Source organism: Alexandromys fortis, unplaced genomic scaffold (genome assembly GCF_014885135.2).
Source record: "Alexandromys fortis isolate MF-2015 unplaced genomic scaffold, M_Fortis_MF-2015_v1.1 scaffold_161, whole genome shotgun sequence".
Taxonomy (NCBI): domain Eukaryota; kingdom Metazoa; phylum Chordata; class Mammalia; order Rodentia; family Cricetidae; genus Alexandromys; species Alexandromys fortis.
Window position 1 is genome coordinate 587,312 of NW_026068073.1, and position 12,287 is coordinate 599,598.

The 12,287-nt window shown below is 49.4% G+C and overlaps 1 protein-coding gene across 1 annotated transcript; it reads left to right on the forward strand.

Annotated features, from left to right (window-relative positions):
• The first annotated feature begins 777 nt into the window (after window positions 1–777).
• Window positions 778–2,846, forward strand: Fgf21 (fibroblast growth factor 21). Its single transcript, XM_050121331.1, has 3 exons — window positions 778–1,490; window positions 1,570–1,673; window positions 2,443–2,846. The coding sequence occupies exons 1-3, from the start codon at window positions 1,256–1,258 to the stop codon at window positions 2,731–2,733; spliced, it is 630 nt and encodes a 209-aa protein (XP_049977288.1). The 5' UTR covers window positions 778–1,255; the 3' UTR covers window positions 2,734–2,846.
• The last annotated feature ends 9,441 nt before the right edge of the window (window positions 2,847–12,287 follow it).

The following is a 12,287-nucleotide window of genomic DNA, read 5'->3' on the forward strand; positions in this document are numbered from 1 at the left end:
TTTGCCAGCTGCCACAGCCCAGGCACGAGCCTCTGCCTGTAGCCTTCTGACCAGGAAGAGTTGTCTAGCGTTCTTTCTGGAAAGGCAGCTGATTTGCCCGGGGACAAGGGCTTAGCTCTCCTTTTAATGTAGAACCCTTACCTGAGCGTGGACACCTTACAAAGACTCAGGAATTCCACTTGGCTGGCCAAAGATTAGATCATTTCTCCAGGCTACCAAGGCCCAGGCCCACCTCAGAGCTAAAGGTCCATTGCCCAGCCTCCTCCCTTAGACACTCCCTCAGTCCCAAGGGACCTTGCTCAGGCTTCAAACCCAGGAATTTGCCCCAGCATGCCTTTGACTGCAAGAAATCATCCAGCTCTTCACCCCCCATCCCCCCCACCCCCGCCTGGCTTGGTGGGAAAGAGACTGCCCCTGCCCATCCCCCAGGGCATCTGGGGAGCACCAGTACAGGACAGTCTCTGGTGAAAGAAGCCCAAGGATTGCATCAGGGAGGACGGCAGATGAGCGCAGCATCTGAATCCTGACAGGGGTTGGTGAGCCAGCTGGGAGACTTCCACCTGCAGATGCAGCTCTCCCAGTGATTAAAGAGTCTCAGACCCCAGTACTCCTTGAACCTTGAAGTTCAAATAGGGTGGACTATATGGAAAGTCTGAGGCCCAGGGCTTCTTCTTAAAACCCTGACCCAGAGTCTAGCCTCCTCCCTCAGACCCAGGAGTGCAGACCCCAATCCCCTCCCTCAGACCCAGGAGTGCAGACCCCAGCCTCCTCCCTCAGACCCCAGCTTCCTCCCTTAGACTCAGGAGTGCAGACCCCAGCCCTCCTCCTTCAGACCCCAGCCCTCCTGCCTCAGACCTCAGCCTCCTCCCTCAGACCCAGGAATGCAGACCCCAGCCCTCCTCCCTCAGACCCCTGTTAGAAAGACCCCCCCCCCATTGCATCATCTGTCCAGGCAGCCCTGGCCACGGTGGAATTCAGGTTTCTGCCAAGTGTGTCAAATATCACGCGTCAGGAGTGAGGAGGACACATGGGCGGGCCTGTCTGGGTATAAATTCTGGTACTTCTGCGTTCAGCAGACAGCCTTAGTGTCTTGTTAGCTGGAGAGTCAACAGGAGACACAGGCATTTGCTCTGCCTGAGTCCCAGTTTGAATTGGAATCTGCTTTGCTGGGGCACCCAGTTCAGAAGCCAATTCCAGACAACCGTTCCTCGGCCGCCTGCTTGCCAGGGACTCTCTCTAGAGGAGTGTGTTATTGATGGACTGGATGAAACCTAGAGTTGGGGTCCCAGGACCGTGGGTCCCTCTGCTGGCTGTCTTCCTGCTGGGGGTCTGCCAGGCACACCCCATTCCTGACTCCAGCCCCCTCCTCCAGTTTGGGGGTCAAGTCCGGCAGAGGCACCTCTACACAGATGACGACCAGGGCACTGAAGCCCACCTGGAGGTCAGGGAGGATGGCACAGTGGTAGGCGCCACACTCCGCAGCCCAGAAAGTGAGTGTGGGGAGCAGACCAGGGTCTTGGGGTCTCCCAGGTCTAGACAGAGCCTGAGTGCCTTTGTTTTGCCCCACAGGTCTCCTGGAGCTCAAAGCCTTGAAGCCAGGGGTCATTCAAATACGAGGTGTCAAGGCCTCTAGGTTTCTTTGCCAACAGCCAGATGGAGCTCTGTATGGATCGGTGAGTCCCTTTCTGTGGTCCTCTCTTAGGGCCCATGCTTAAAGCCAGTGCATGGTCAGTGTGCTCTACCTTGGCCCCTCCTGTTGTCTGTGCTGGCAAGAGGAGAAAACTGAGGCCAGGCAGATCACCACTGGCTTCGAGTCCTGGCCTTGGAGAGGCCAGGTGTCAGAACTGTAACTCTGGACGCTCCCATAGGCTCTGCTACTGCTGACAGTGGGACATTCTCGTGCCCATGACCAATAAGTGACATGACTGGAGGTGGTGGGCAGACCGCCAGCTAGACACAGAACAGTTGAGGGAGGATGCTGGGCCTGAACCTGCTAGCCTGTGAATAGGGAGGGCTGGGTCTGGGGCCCCAGTGTGAGGGGAGTTGGTCCAGGTCTGGACCCTGAGTCTGAGAGAGGAGTCTGGGGCTAGACCCTGAGTCTGACGGAGGAGTCAGGGGCTGGACCCTGAGTATGACAGAGGAGTTAGGGGCTAGACCCTGAGTCTGAAGGGGGAGTCTGGGGCTAGACCCTGAGTCTGAAGGGGGAGTCTGGGGCTAGACCCTGAGTCTGAAGGGGGAGTCTGGGGCTGGACCTTGAGTCTGAAGGGGAAGTCTGGGGCTGGACCCTGAGTCTGAAGGGGGAGTCTGGGGCTGGACCTTGAGTCTGAAGGGGAAGTCTGGGGCTGGACCTTGAGTCTGAAGGAGTCTAGGGCTGGACCCTTGAGTCAGGGCTTGGCAAATGGAAATGTACCGTGGCTCTCTGACTTTTTCCTTTGTCCCCAGGTTCACTTCGATCCTGAGGCTTGCAGCTTCAGGGAGCTGCTTCTGGAGGATGGATACAACGTCTACCAGTCTGAAGCCCATGGCCTGCCCCTGCGCCTGCCTAAGAGCGACTCTCCAAGCCAGGGCCTAGCAGCCTGGGGACCTGTGCGTTTTCTGCCTCTGCCAGGCCAGCTCCACCAACCGCAGGAGCCACCAGGGTTCCTGGCCCCAGAGCCCCCCGATGTGGGCTCTTCTGACCCCCTGAGCATGATGGGGCCTTTGCAGGGCCGAAGCCCCAGCTATGTTTCTTGAGACTTCCTGATTCTGGGGATGGATCTGTTTGGGGTTCTTCTATTTATTAGGGGTATTTATCTTATTTATTTATTTTAATTTTTTTCTTACTTGGGGTAATAAATAGTTTGAGAAAAAACTATGTGTTTGGGAAGAACCGAAACATGTTTCCTGTGTTTCTTTGACTGTGAGACCCTTAAGGTGCCACTCCACACTGGGCACAACACTCTTGGCTGTAGAAGCGGCTCAGAACTGTTCATCAAAACTGCCTAAGCATGGAGACTTTTGTTTTTGTGTTGTGGGCCACTGCCACCACGTAATCTCATGGGAGAGGTAGCTTTTGATAATGCTCGACATTGTACACTGTTTTCACTTGTGTGTGTATAGGGGGCGTGTGTGTAAAGGACAACTTTCAAGGTCAATTCTCACCAGCCGCCAGGCGGTGGTGGTGCACGCCTTTAATCCCAGCACTGGAGACGCAGAAGCAAGTGGATGCCTGCGAGTTCGAGGTTAGCTTGGTCCACTGAGCGAGTTCTAGGACAGCCAGGGCAGTTACACAGAGAGAACAAACAAAAGAGTCAATTCTCTTCTTACACCAGCGGTTCTGGTAGTTCTAGCTCGGCATCAAACTCGGCACCAAGAGCCTTTGCCACGAGCTCTACCGCGGAACCAATCATCAGCCATCCCAAAGTGCTATTCTAAAACCTCCTCAGATTCTTAGGGGCTATGACGCTTTTTGTTTTGTTTTGAGTCACGGTCTTACTATGTAGCCCTGGCCACCCTGTAACTCACAATGTAAACCACAGGGCTGACTTCAAAATCACACTGATCTACTTGTCTCTGCTTCCATAGTGCCGGGATTGGCAGCATGCACAACCACATCCACTCCTGCTTCTAGGTAAAGCCACTTCCGTACTAGCTGAGGTTAGGAAATTAATGCATTTTTTGAAGGGACATGGCCCTTTTTTTGTTTCCAGTACCGAAGATGGAATCATGAGCCTTGTTCCTGCTAGGCAAGGAATCAGTCACAATATTACTCCCTCAGCTCCTCACTGGGGGGTTCTAGGCAGGGCTCTACCACTGAGCCACACCCCAACCCCTCACTTGGGGATTCTAGGCAGGGGATCTACTATTCTGTCATATTCAAGTTTCCATTTTGTTTTTTAGTCTCACTAAACTGCTCATTTGACCTTGAGTGTCTGATCCTCCAGCCTCGGTGAGAAAACAGATGAGGCTGTGAGTCTTAGCTCTATAGCAGCAACAACTGAGCTCACACATCATAAAACAGTAGTGGTCAGCCAGCCATGTGGCACATAATGGCTGGTGCACCAAGGAGCAAAATTACACCTCACCCTCACCCAGTCTGCCCTGTTCTTTAGATCGTAGAACTATTAAACTCTATCCTGGCAAATGTTCTTGAAGTTGTGATGAAAAACACTTCACAAACATGAGCACAGTGACACACACTTTAATCCCAGCACTCGAGAGGTAGGCGGATCTCTGTGAGTTTGAGGCCAACCTGGTCTACAGAGTGAGAGATAGCCAGTGTTACACAGTGAGATAGGAAGGAAGGGAGGAAAAGAGGGAGCGAGGGAGGGAAGGAAGGAAAGGAAGGAAGGAAGGAAGGAAGGAAGGAAGGAAGGAAGGAAGGAAGGAAAGAGAAAGAAAGAGGGAAAGAGGAAGAGAGAGAAAGGAAGGAAGACAGAAAGAAGAAAGAGAAAAAAAAAAAGAAAGGCCAAAATAGCAAAAACAAAAACAAAGTAACACTACCACACTTCACGTAAAACCCTGCAGCGCCCATAAGTGCACAGGTGAGTACCAGGGAGTAGTCACGGGGTGAAAAAACTCAGGAAGTGAGTAGATTCATTTGTTGTGTAATCTGACTCTTGTTCCTTTTTAGATAGGTTCCTAGTGTGTGGTTCAGACAGCCAGGAACTCACAATCCTCCTGTCTCAGCATCCTGAGAGCTGAGGCTATAACTGTGAGCCCCGAAACACAGCCTGTATTCCATCTTCAGAACTTCACCTTTTTTTTTTCTTTTGTTGTTAGAGACAAAGTCTTATCAACTAGAGGAAGCTGGCCTTGGACTCACAGCAATCCTCCTGCCCCAGCCTCTAGCACTTTAGATTACAGACTCTGCTACCCTGAAGGCAGCAGGCTCCTCAGCCCCTTCCTGTAAATGCTGGGCCTGTTTGCCCAGCACCATTTGTTAGGAAGATTGTGCTGAAACTTTTTCACGTTGACCAGCACGTTGTGTGTAGACAGGAGAAGCCATGACTATTTGGGGTTTTGTTAATGATCAATTCATTTTTAAAGAATTAACTTTCCTGTCAACATTCCACCGCCGTGCTTCCACAACTAAAAATAGGAAGCCAAGAATTTCACAATTTTTATTTTCATCAAATATTTGAACATTGTAAGTATAAGCAAGGGACTTCTGGGCTGGAGATGCGGCTCATCTCGCTTGCCCCGAGTACCCTCATTTCTTAAACTTAGGCATGGTGGCTTCTGGGAGGTGAGGGCAAGGCAAAAGGACCAGGAGCTCAAGGCCACCCTCAGCTGTGTAAACTCAGGGCCTGCCTGGGGAAGGGAGGGGTGTGTTCCACAGTTTCACAGTGAGCGGGGAAAGGTCAGAGGACAACTTCCGGGGTCAGGTCTCTCCTTCTACCCTGCATCCTGATGATCAAATTCAGGTTGTCAGGCTTGGTAGCAAGCTCCTTTTCCCTCTGAGCCCTATCGCTAGCCCTGTGTGTCTTATAAACTTCTTTGAAAGAATTATTTTTATTTATGTGTGTGTGGTTATGTGCATATTGTACAGGTGCCTCGGAGGCCAGAGAAGGGTGTCAGGTCCGCTGACGACGGAGTGACTGCCCTCCCGTTCAGGAACCACATTTGTGCTGGCAACTAGACTCACACTCCCTGGCAAGAGCAGCAAGTGCTGTTCACCACTCTGTCCCTCTGGTGCCACCTTTTTTGTTGTTGTTTTGTTTGCTTTTGCTAGAGTTGAACTTGCTAGATAGCTGAGGATGGCCTTAAATTCTGAGCCTCCTTGTCCTGCTTGCAAACGCTGGGATTAATACAGTGTGCACCACGCCTTTCTACAGAAAGAATTTAGGGCCGGGCGGCGATGGTGGCGCACGCCTTTAATCCCAGCACTCGGGAGGCAGAGGCAGGCGGATCTCTGTGAGTTCGAGACCAGCCTGGTCTACAGAGCTAGTTCCAGAACAGGCTCCAAAGCCACAGAGAAGCCCTGTCTCGAAAAACCAAAAAAAAAAAAAAAAAAGAATTTAGGGCTTCAAGCACCATAGCTGTAGCAACTGAGGCCTTTGGTCTTCAGGCCAAAGGAAGCTGCGCTGAGTCCTTGACCCTCCCACCATGTGAGGACAGGGTTTACTCCTCGAGCTAAGCCACGATCACCACACTCGGAGTCTGTGACACGTCTTAGATTCCTGATCCCTCAAAACTGGGAGGTCTGTGTGGCCTGGTGACAGGGCCCTTGCTGGTCTGGGAGACACCGGGTAGTTAGGAGGGCCACACAGATTTGCCTTTCAGATATTCTGAGGTTGTTCACACAAGCATTCCTTCCAATAAAATGTTTCGCTCATAGAGGAACTGCCTTGTGGCTGGCTTCTTAACGGATCAGAGTAGGCTGCCTGGAGTCTGAGGCAAAAGGATCAGGAGTTGGAGGTCAGCCTGGCTAACCTACCAAGATCAAACCAGCAGGGAGAGAAGGAACCAGCCAGCTAGGGCAAGCCATGCACCATCCTGGTAAGACAGAAGAAATCCTTTCTTTCTTGGGTTATTTTTGGTAAAGGTGCTTTATCACAGAAACAGAAAACGAATACAGATGTGTATCATACATATTCATAAGGCATATGTGTGCTGTAACAGGCTTGCTTTTGGGCCACCAGCCAGCTCCTGAATCATGATACTGAGACTTATTTTTAGTTATGAATGTTTAGCCTTATCTTATGCATGTCCCACTATCTCTTATACTTTAAATTAACCTTTTTCCTTGAGTCTTTTTATCTTTCTTTCATTATGTTTTCTTGTTTGTTTGGCTGGTGTTTTGTTTTGTTGAGACTGGGTTTCTCTGTAGCTTTGAGCCTATCCTGGAATTCACTCTGTAGACCAGGCTGGCTTCAAACTCACAGAGATTCGCCTGCCTCTGTCTCCTGAGTGCTGGGATTAAAGTTGTGCACCACCACCACCACGGTAGGGCCATATATTATACAGGCCCATATGTCTGCATTGTATGGCGGCCAGACTATCAGGCCATAGTTTGCACCTGCCACACAGAAGGTGGTCACCTAGCCTCCCACACTGTTGCCATGCCTAACAAAGGGTCAGGATATGCTAATATTGTTCTGCTCCTTCTTTGTAATTCTGGACATGGCCTGGGAAGAGATTTTAATCCAGGCTTAGTGACAGGGCAGCCATAGTTGCCCACCTGACTTCAGTCCCACTACCCTGGAAGCAGGATTAAAGAAGGGGCCAGGCAGTGTCTGTCTGTCTGTTGACTGCCTGGCTGACTGTCCTGGTATCTCCTCTTTCTCCTTTATACCCCCAAGCCTAGATTCTACCCCCCAGTTTATTCTTTCCTCCTGACAGCCCCGCCTATCCTCCTACAGCCCAGCTACTGACTGTTCAGCTTTTTATTAGACCAATCAGGTGCCTTAGGCAGACAACACATTTTTACATTGTTAAACAAATGCAGCATAAACCAAGGCGCCAGACCTCCACAAAGCTAAAGTAATACTCCACATGTGTAGATTCCTTTCCCTAGTGCCTTGACGTGTCCATATAACATCCAGACACACAGCCTCTGGAGCCCCTCACTCTGGTGTGAAGTGACACAGGTCGGTAGACAGAAATACAAATAAACCAAGATTTCACATGCTTTGTGTTGTACAGTTTCAAGGTATCTGGTGCTCAAGTCTTTTTTTTGATTTTTTTTTGGGACAAGATTTCTCTGTGTAGCCCTGGCTGCCTTGGAACTCACCATGTAGATCAGGCTGGCCTTGAACTCACAGAGATTGCCTGCCTCTGCCTCCTGAGTACTGGGATTAAAGGTATGCACCACCATCCCGGTTCAAATTTCTATTATTTACAGAGGGAAAGAGTAACTTGGCAGCTGCCACCAAACCTTGTGACAAAATCAAAGTTGGCTGAAAGGAATGAACACAGGAGTTTGCTGAGTCATAAGATAAGCAAAATGTCATGTTGGTGACTTTGTTGCCAAAGACTCTGGCTACGAGGGAACATCAAGATCACTCATACCTGGGGACAATACCAGGCTTTGATCTTCCTGGGTCAAGGTTCAGAGAGAAAAAACAATGGTTGACATGCAAGGACAGAGTTGTCCTCCTTTGTCCTGACCTCACTCCCTAGCCCAGGCCAGAAGAGGCTGCTAATGAAATGCTTATGCTATGTTTTTATCTTTTCAAAATTGCAAAACAAGTGGGCTGGGGCAGTGAGATGGCACAGCAGAGGGGCAATGTTTGCTGCAAATGTCTCACAGTTGGACTCCTGGGAGCCACATAGTGGACAAAAGCTAACTGCTGTAGGTCCTCTGACTTCCTTATGTGATGGAGGAAGGTAATTGGTTAATTATAATAAACCAACTGCTTGGCCTCATAGCTTAGAACATAGGTGGGTGGAATAAACAGAATAGGATGCTGGGCGGAAGAGGAAGTGAGGTCAGACTCTGCTCTGCTCCTGGACAGACCCGACAGCTCTGCTGGGGCAGAGACGCCATGCTCTGCTCTCCCAGGCAGCTCCAACCCACGATGGACTTAGGCTAGAATCTTCCCGGTAAGCGCACCTTGGGGTGCTTACACACATTACTAGAAATGGGCTAGTCCAGGTGCGAGAGTTAGCCTAGAAGAGGCTAGATAGAAATGGGTCAAGCAGTTAAATGAATACAGTTTGTGTGTTGTTATTTCGGGCATAAGCTAGCCAAGCGGCCGGGGTGTTGGGGACGCAGCCCCGCCGCCGCAACTATTTCAACACTTATGTGCACTGGGACTGCATGCGGCCAACACACACACACACACGTAAGTTTTTTTTTTTAAAAAAAAAGCTGGAGAAATTGTTCAATATTTAAAATTTTCATCTACAGGGTATCTGATGCCCTCTTCTGGCTTAAATAGACACTGCACTTACATATATGCCTAACACACACACACACACACACACACATATACACTCTAAAAAGGAACTGGGCATGGTGGGATAGAACATTCCTAATCCTGCCACTTAAGCAGGCAACACATCTTTACACTGAAAAATGGCCGTGAACCCGGCATAAGAAAAAGCACTTGTGAAGATCTGGGAGCCCTATTCCACTCCCTGGAACTCAGGTGGAAGACAAGAACTAACTCGGTAAATGCCTTCTGACCTCCACATTCCTGTCCATGTTTCTGTTTTTTGAGACAGAGTCTCACTTTGCTGCAATCGCTGGTCTGGAATTTACTAGATAGACAGGCTGGACTCCGACTGAGATCTGCTGGCTTCTCCTGCTTTGAGCGGAACTATAGGCATCCACCACCATGCCCAGTCCTTGGATGGGCATTTTTACTGCACTCTGGAGGGCTTCTCCCCCTTTGAGCGGAACTACAGGCGTCCACCACCATGCCCAGTCCTTGGATGGGCATTTTTACTGTACTCTGGAGGGCTTCTCCCCCTTTGAGCAGAGCTACAGGCGTCCACCACCATGCCCAGTCCTTGGATGGGCATTTTTACTGCACTCTGGAGGGCTGGTGATGCTGCCCACAGTGTACACGCTATGCAGAGTTCCTCAACTCTTGCTTAGGGAAACAGTCTATATATTGAGTGCACATTCAATTTGACTCCAACTTCTTTTAGAATTCAAAGGAAAGTTTTATGTAGAACACTGTAAAGAGACCAGGGACCAGGGCAGTAACAGATATATACAATGTGTACATACACCTATCCAAATATCTAGTGTTGCGAATAGCACTTTAACATGTAAAAATCTGTTACGTTTGTTTATGTTGCAGAATATTACTACTTTAATGATGTGAAGATGTGTTACATTTGTTTCTGCTGCATTTGTTTAATAATGTAAAGCTGTGTTGCTTTGCCGGCCCACGGCACCTGATTGGTCTAATATAAAGCTAGGCATCCAACAGCTTAGGCAATAGAAGGATAGTGAGGGCTGGCGGGCAGAGAGAAGAAGTAGGAGACAGAATCAAGGCTTGAAAGAAGAGAGAATGGGAGAAGAGAGAAGAGAATGAGGCAGAAAATGAGGGCGGTACCCACGGCCAGCCAGCCAGGCAGCCACCAGACAGACAGACATGGAGGGAACAGGAAAGTATGACATACAGGATCAAAGGTAAAAAGCCTCAAGGCAAGCGCAGATGAAGAGAAACTGATGAAGTTAGAAGAGCTAGTGGGACAAGCGTAATAAAAGGCCAAGCATTCATAACTAATAATGAGTCTCTGTGTTATGATCTGGTTGTCGCCAAAAAGAAAGCCTGCTGCATCTGCAATACAAGGGCCCGGGAAGTGGTTCACTGCCTAGGGGAGGGGCTGGGGAAGCAATCATTACTGCTTATACAAGTCTGAGGGAAGTAATGAGCAGTGACTCTGGTCAGTTTCAAGTACTTCCTGAGACTTTTGAGGTTTTTTTCTGAAGCGTGGGAAGCCTCCCTCAAGTTCCTGAGTCTTACTATTTTTACTTTCAAGATGGATTTTTTGTTGTTTTTCTTTTCTTTTTCTCCTTCCTTCCTTCCTTCCTTCCTTCCTTCCTTCCTTCCTTCCTTCCTTTTTTGAGGCAGGGTTTCTCTGCGCAGCCTTGACTGTCCTGGAACTCACTCCACAGACCAGGTTAGGCTAAAACTCTGAAATTCACCTGCCTCTGCCTCCCAAGTGCTGGGATTAAAGGTGTATGCCACCACCGCCTGGCTTCAAGATGGAATCTTTTAACTCAGGGGAATTTACTACATAACTTTTAGGAGAATAATTTAGCATCCGTCTATGGGGATGGCATGTCCATCAGGTTAACTGAAGAGGGAACTCACACTGAAAGTGAGAAGCACCATTCCATGCCCAGGTCCTGACCCGGGTAAGAAGAAGCTAGCTGAGGACGAGGGTCCACTGCTCTCTGCGCCTGACTGGATGTGACGTCATCAGCTGCTGTGTGACCTCTCTGCAATAGCGGATGGTACCCTTGAACCCGGACGGAAGGAAATCCTTTCAGTTGCTTTTGTCACTGCAGCAGAAAAAGTACCCGGTGCGCACAGCCTTCCGGGGCTCACTGTGCAGCTGAGAATGACTTAAACTTTTCACCTCGTCCACTCGCCAGTGCTGGGATTGCAGGCATATTCGATCACATCAGAATTAGTGGTGCTGGAGATGGAACCCAGGACTCCATGGCTGCTGGACAAGCTCTGTATAAACTGAGCCTCATTCCCAGACCCAAAGCATTGCTGTAGTCCAGGACCAGCTGGGCGAGAAGGCTCTGGAAGGATATCTACAGGCAGTGTGCCGTCCACTTCCAGAAGTTTACAGTACCACCGATTGTGAGACGCGTTCTTGAGGGCTTTTTGTAGGGGTAAAGCATTGTGAACACCTCCCAGCCTCTGGCTCCCATCCCCACCCCCAGCAGTGTCCCCACAGCTGTGGAATGGCAGGCTTGTCCTTTATGATGTGCACAGTAGCAGAGGCTCCGTTCAACCTTTTTTTTTCCCCTTTTTTTCTTTTTTCTTTTTTTTTTATTTATTGAGCTCTGTAGGGATAAGTCCCACCCCTTAGGGGGCGTGTTCGCCTCAGGCTAAAGTTCTCCTATAAAATTGGTGAGCGTGCTCCCAGCCTTCTTCTTCTGCTTTCCTGGTCTCCGCGGGAACAGTGGTTCTGTAAGTCTATTCCTCCATTAAAGCTGTCTATATTTTGACAATCTGTCTGCATTCGCTTACGCCATTACATTTTGGCGCCCAACGTGGGGCTATTTTGCCCCCGACTCAAGCGCGTAGCCTGCTAGCTAACACAGCACGCTCCCGGGTGTCATTTTCTTAGAGGGCATCCCAGAAGGAAAAGAGAAACTTCGGATCAATAAGCACAAAATAGGTAATGAAGGTTTAGCTGCTGACTTAACTGATGATCCTGATACCGAGGAAGCACTGAAAGAATTCGACTTTTTAGTGACTGCAGAAGATGGTGAAGGAGCTGGTGAAGCACGGAGTTCAGGGGATGGTACAGAATGGGCTGAACCAATAACGTTTCCATCTGGAGGAGGCAAGTCATTTATTATGGGTTCTGATGATGTTTTGTTAAGTGTACTGGGCCTTGGAGACCTTGCAGACTTGACGGTAACAAATGATGCAGACTATAGTTATGATTTGCCGGCCAATAAAGATGCCTTTCGAAAGACTTGGAACCCCAAGTATACACTACGTAGTCATTTTGATGGAGTCAGAGCATTAGCTTTTCATCCTGTAGAACCTGTGCTGGTTACTGCCTCTGAGGACCACACCCTGAAACTTTGGAATTTGCAAAAGACAGTTCCTGCCAAAAAGAGTGCCTCTTTAGACGTAGAGCCTATCTACACATTT

What these genes read in the sequence shown, in the direction of transcription:
- Fgf21 (XM_050121331.1), top strand. Translation starts at nt 1,256, where the DNA reads ATGGACTGGATGAAACCTAGAGTTGGGGTCCCAGGACCGTGGGTCCCT. An exon ending in CACACTCCGCAGCCCAGAAA is followed by an intron (nt 1,491 to 1,569) that starts GTGAGTGTGGGG and finishes TTTGCCCCACAG; the next exon opens with GTCTCCTGGAGCTCAAAGCC. An exon ending in ATGGAGCTCTGTATGGATCG is followed by an intron (nt 1,674 to 2,442) that starts GTGAGTCCCTTT and finishes CTTTGTCCCCAG; the next exon opens with GTTCACTTCGATCCTGAGGC.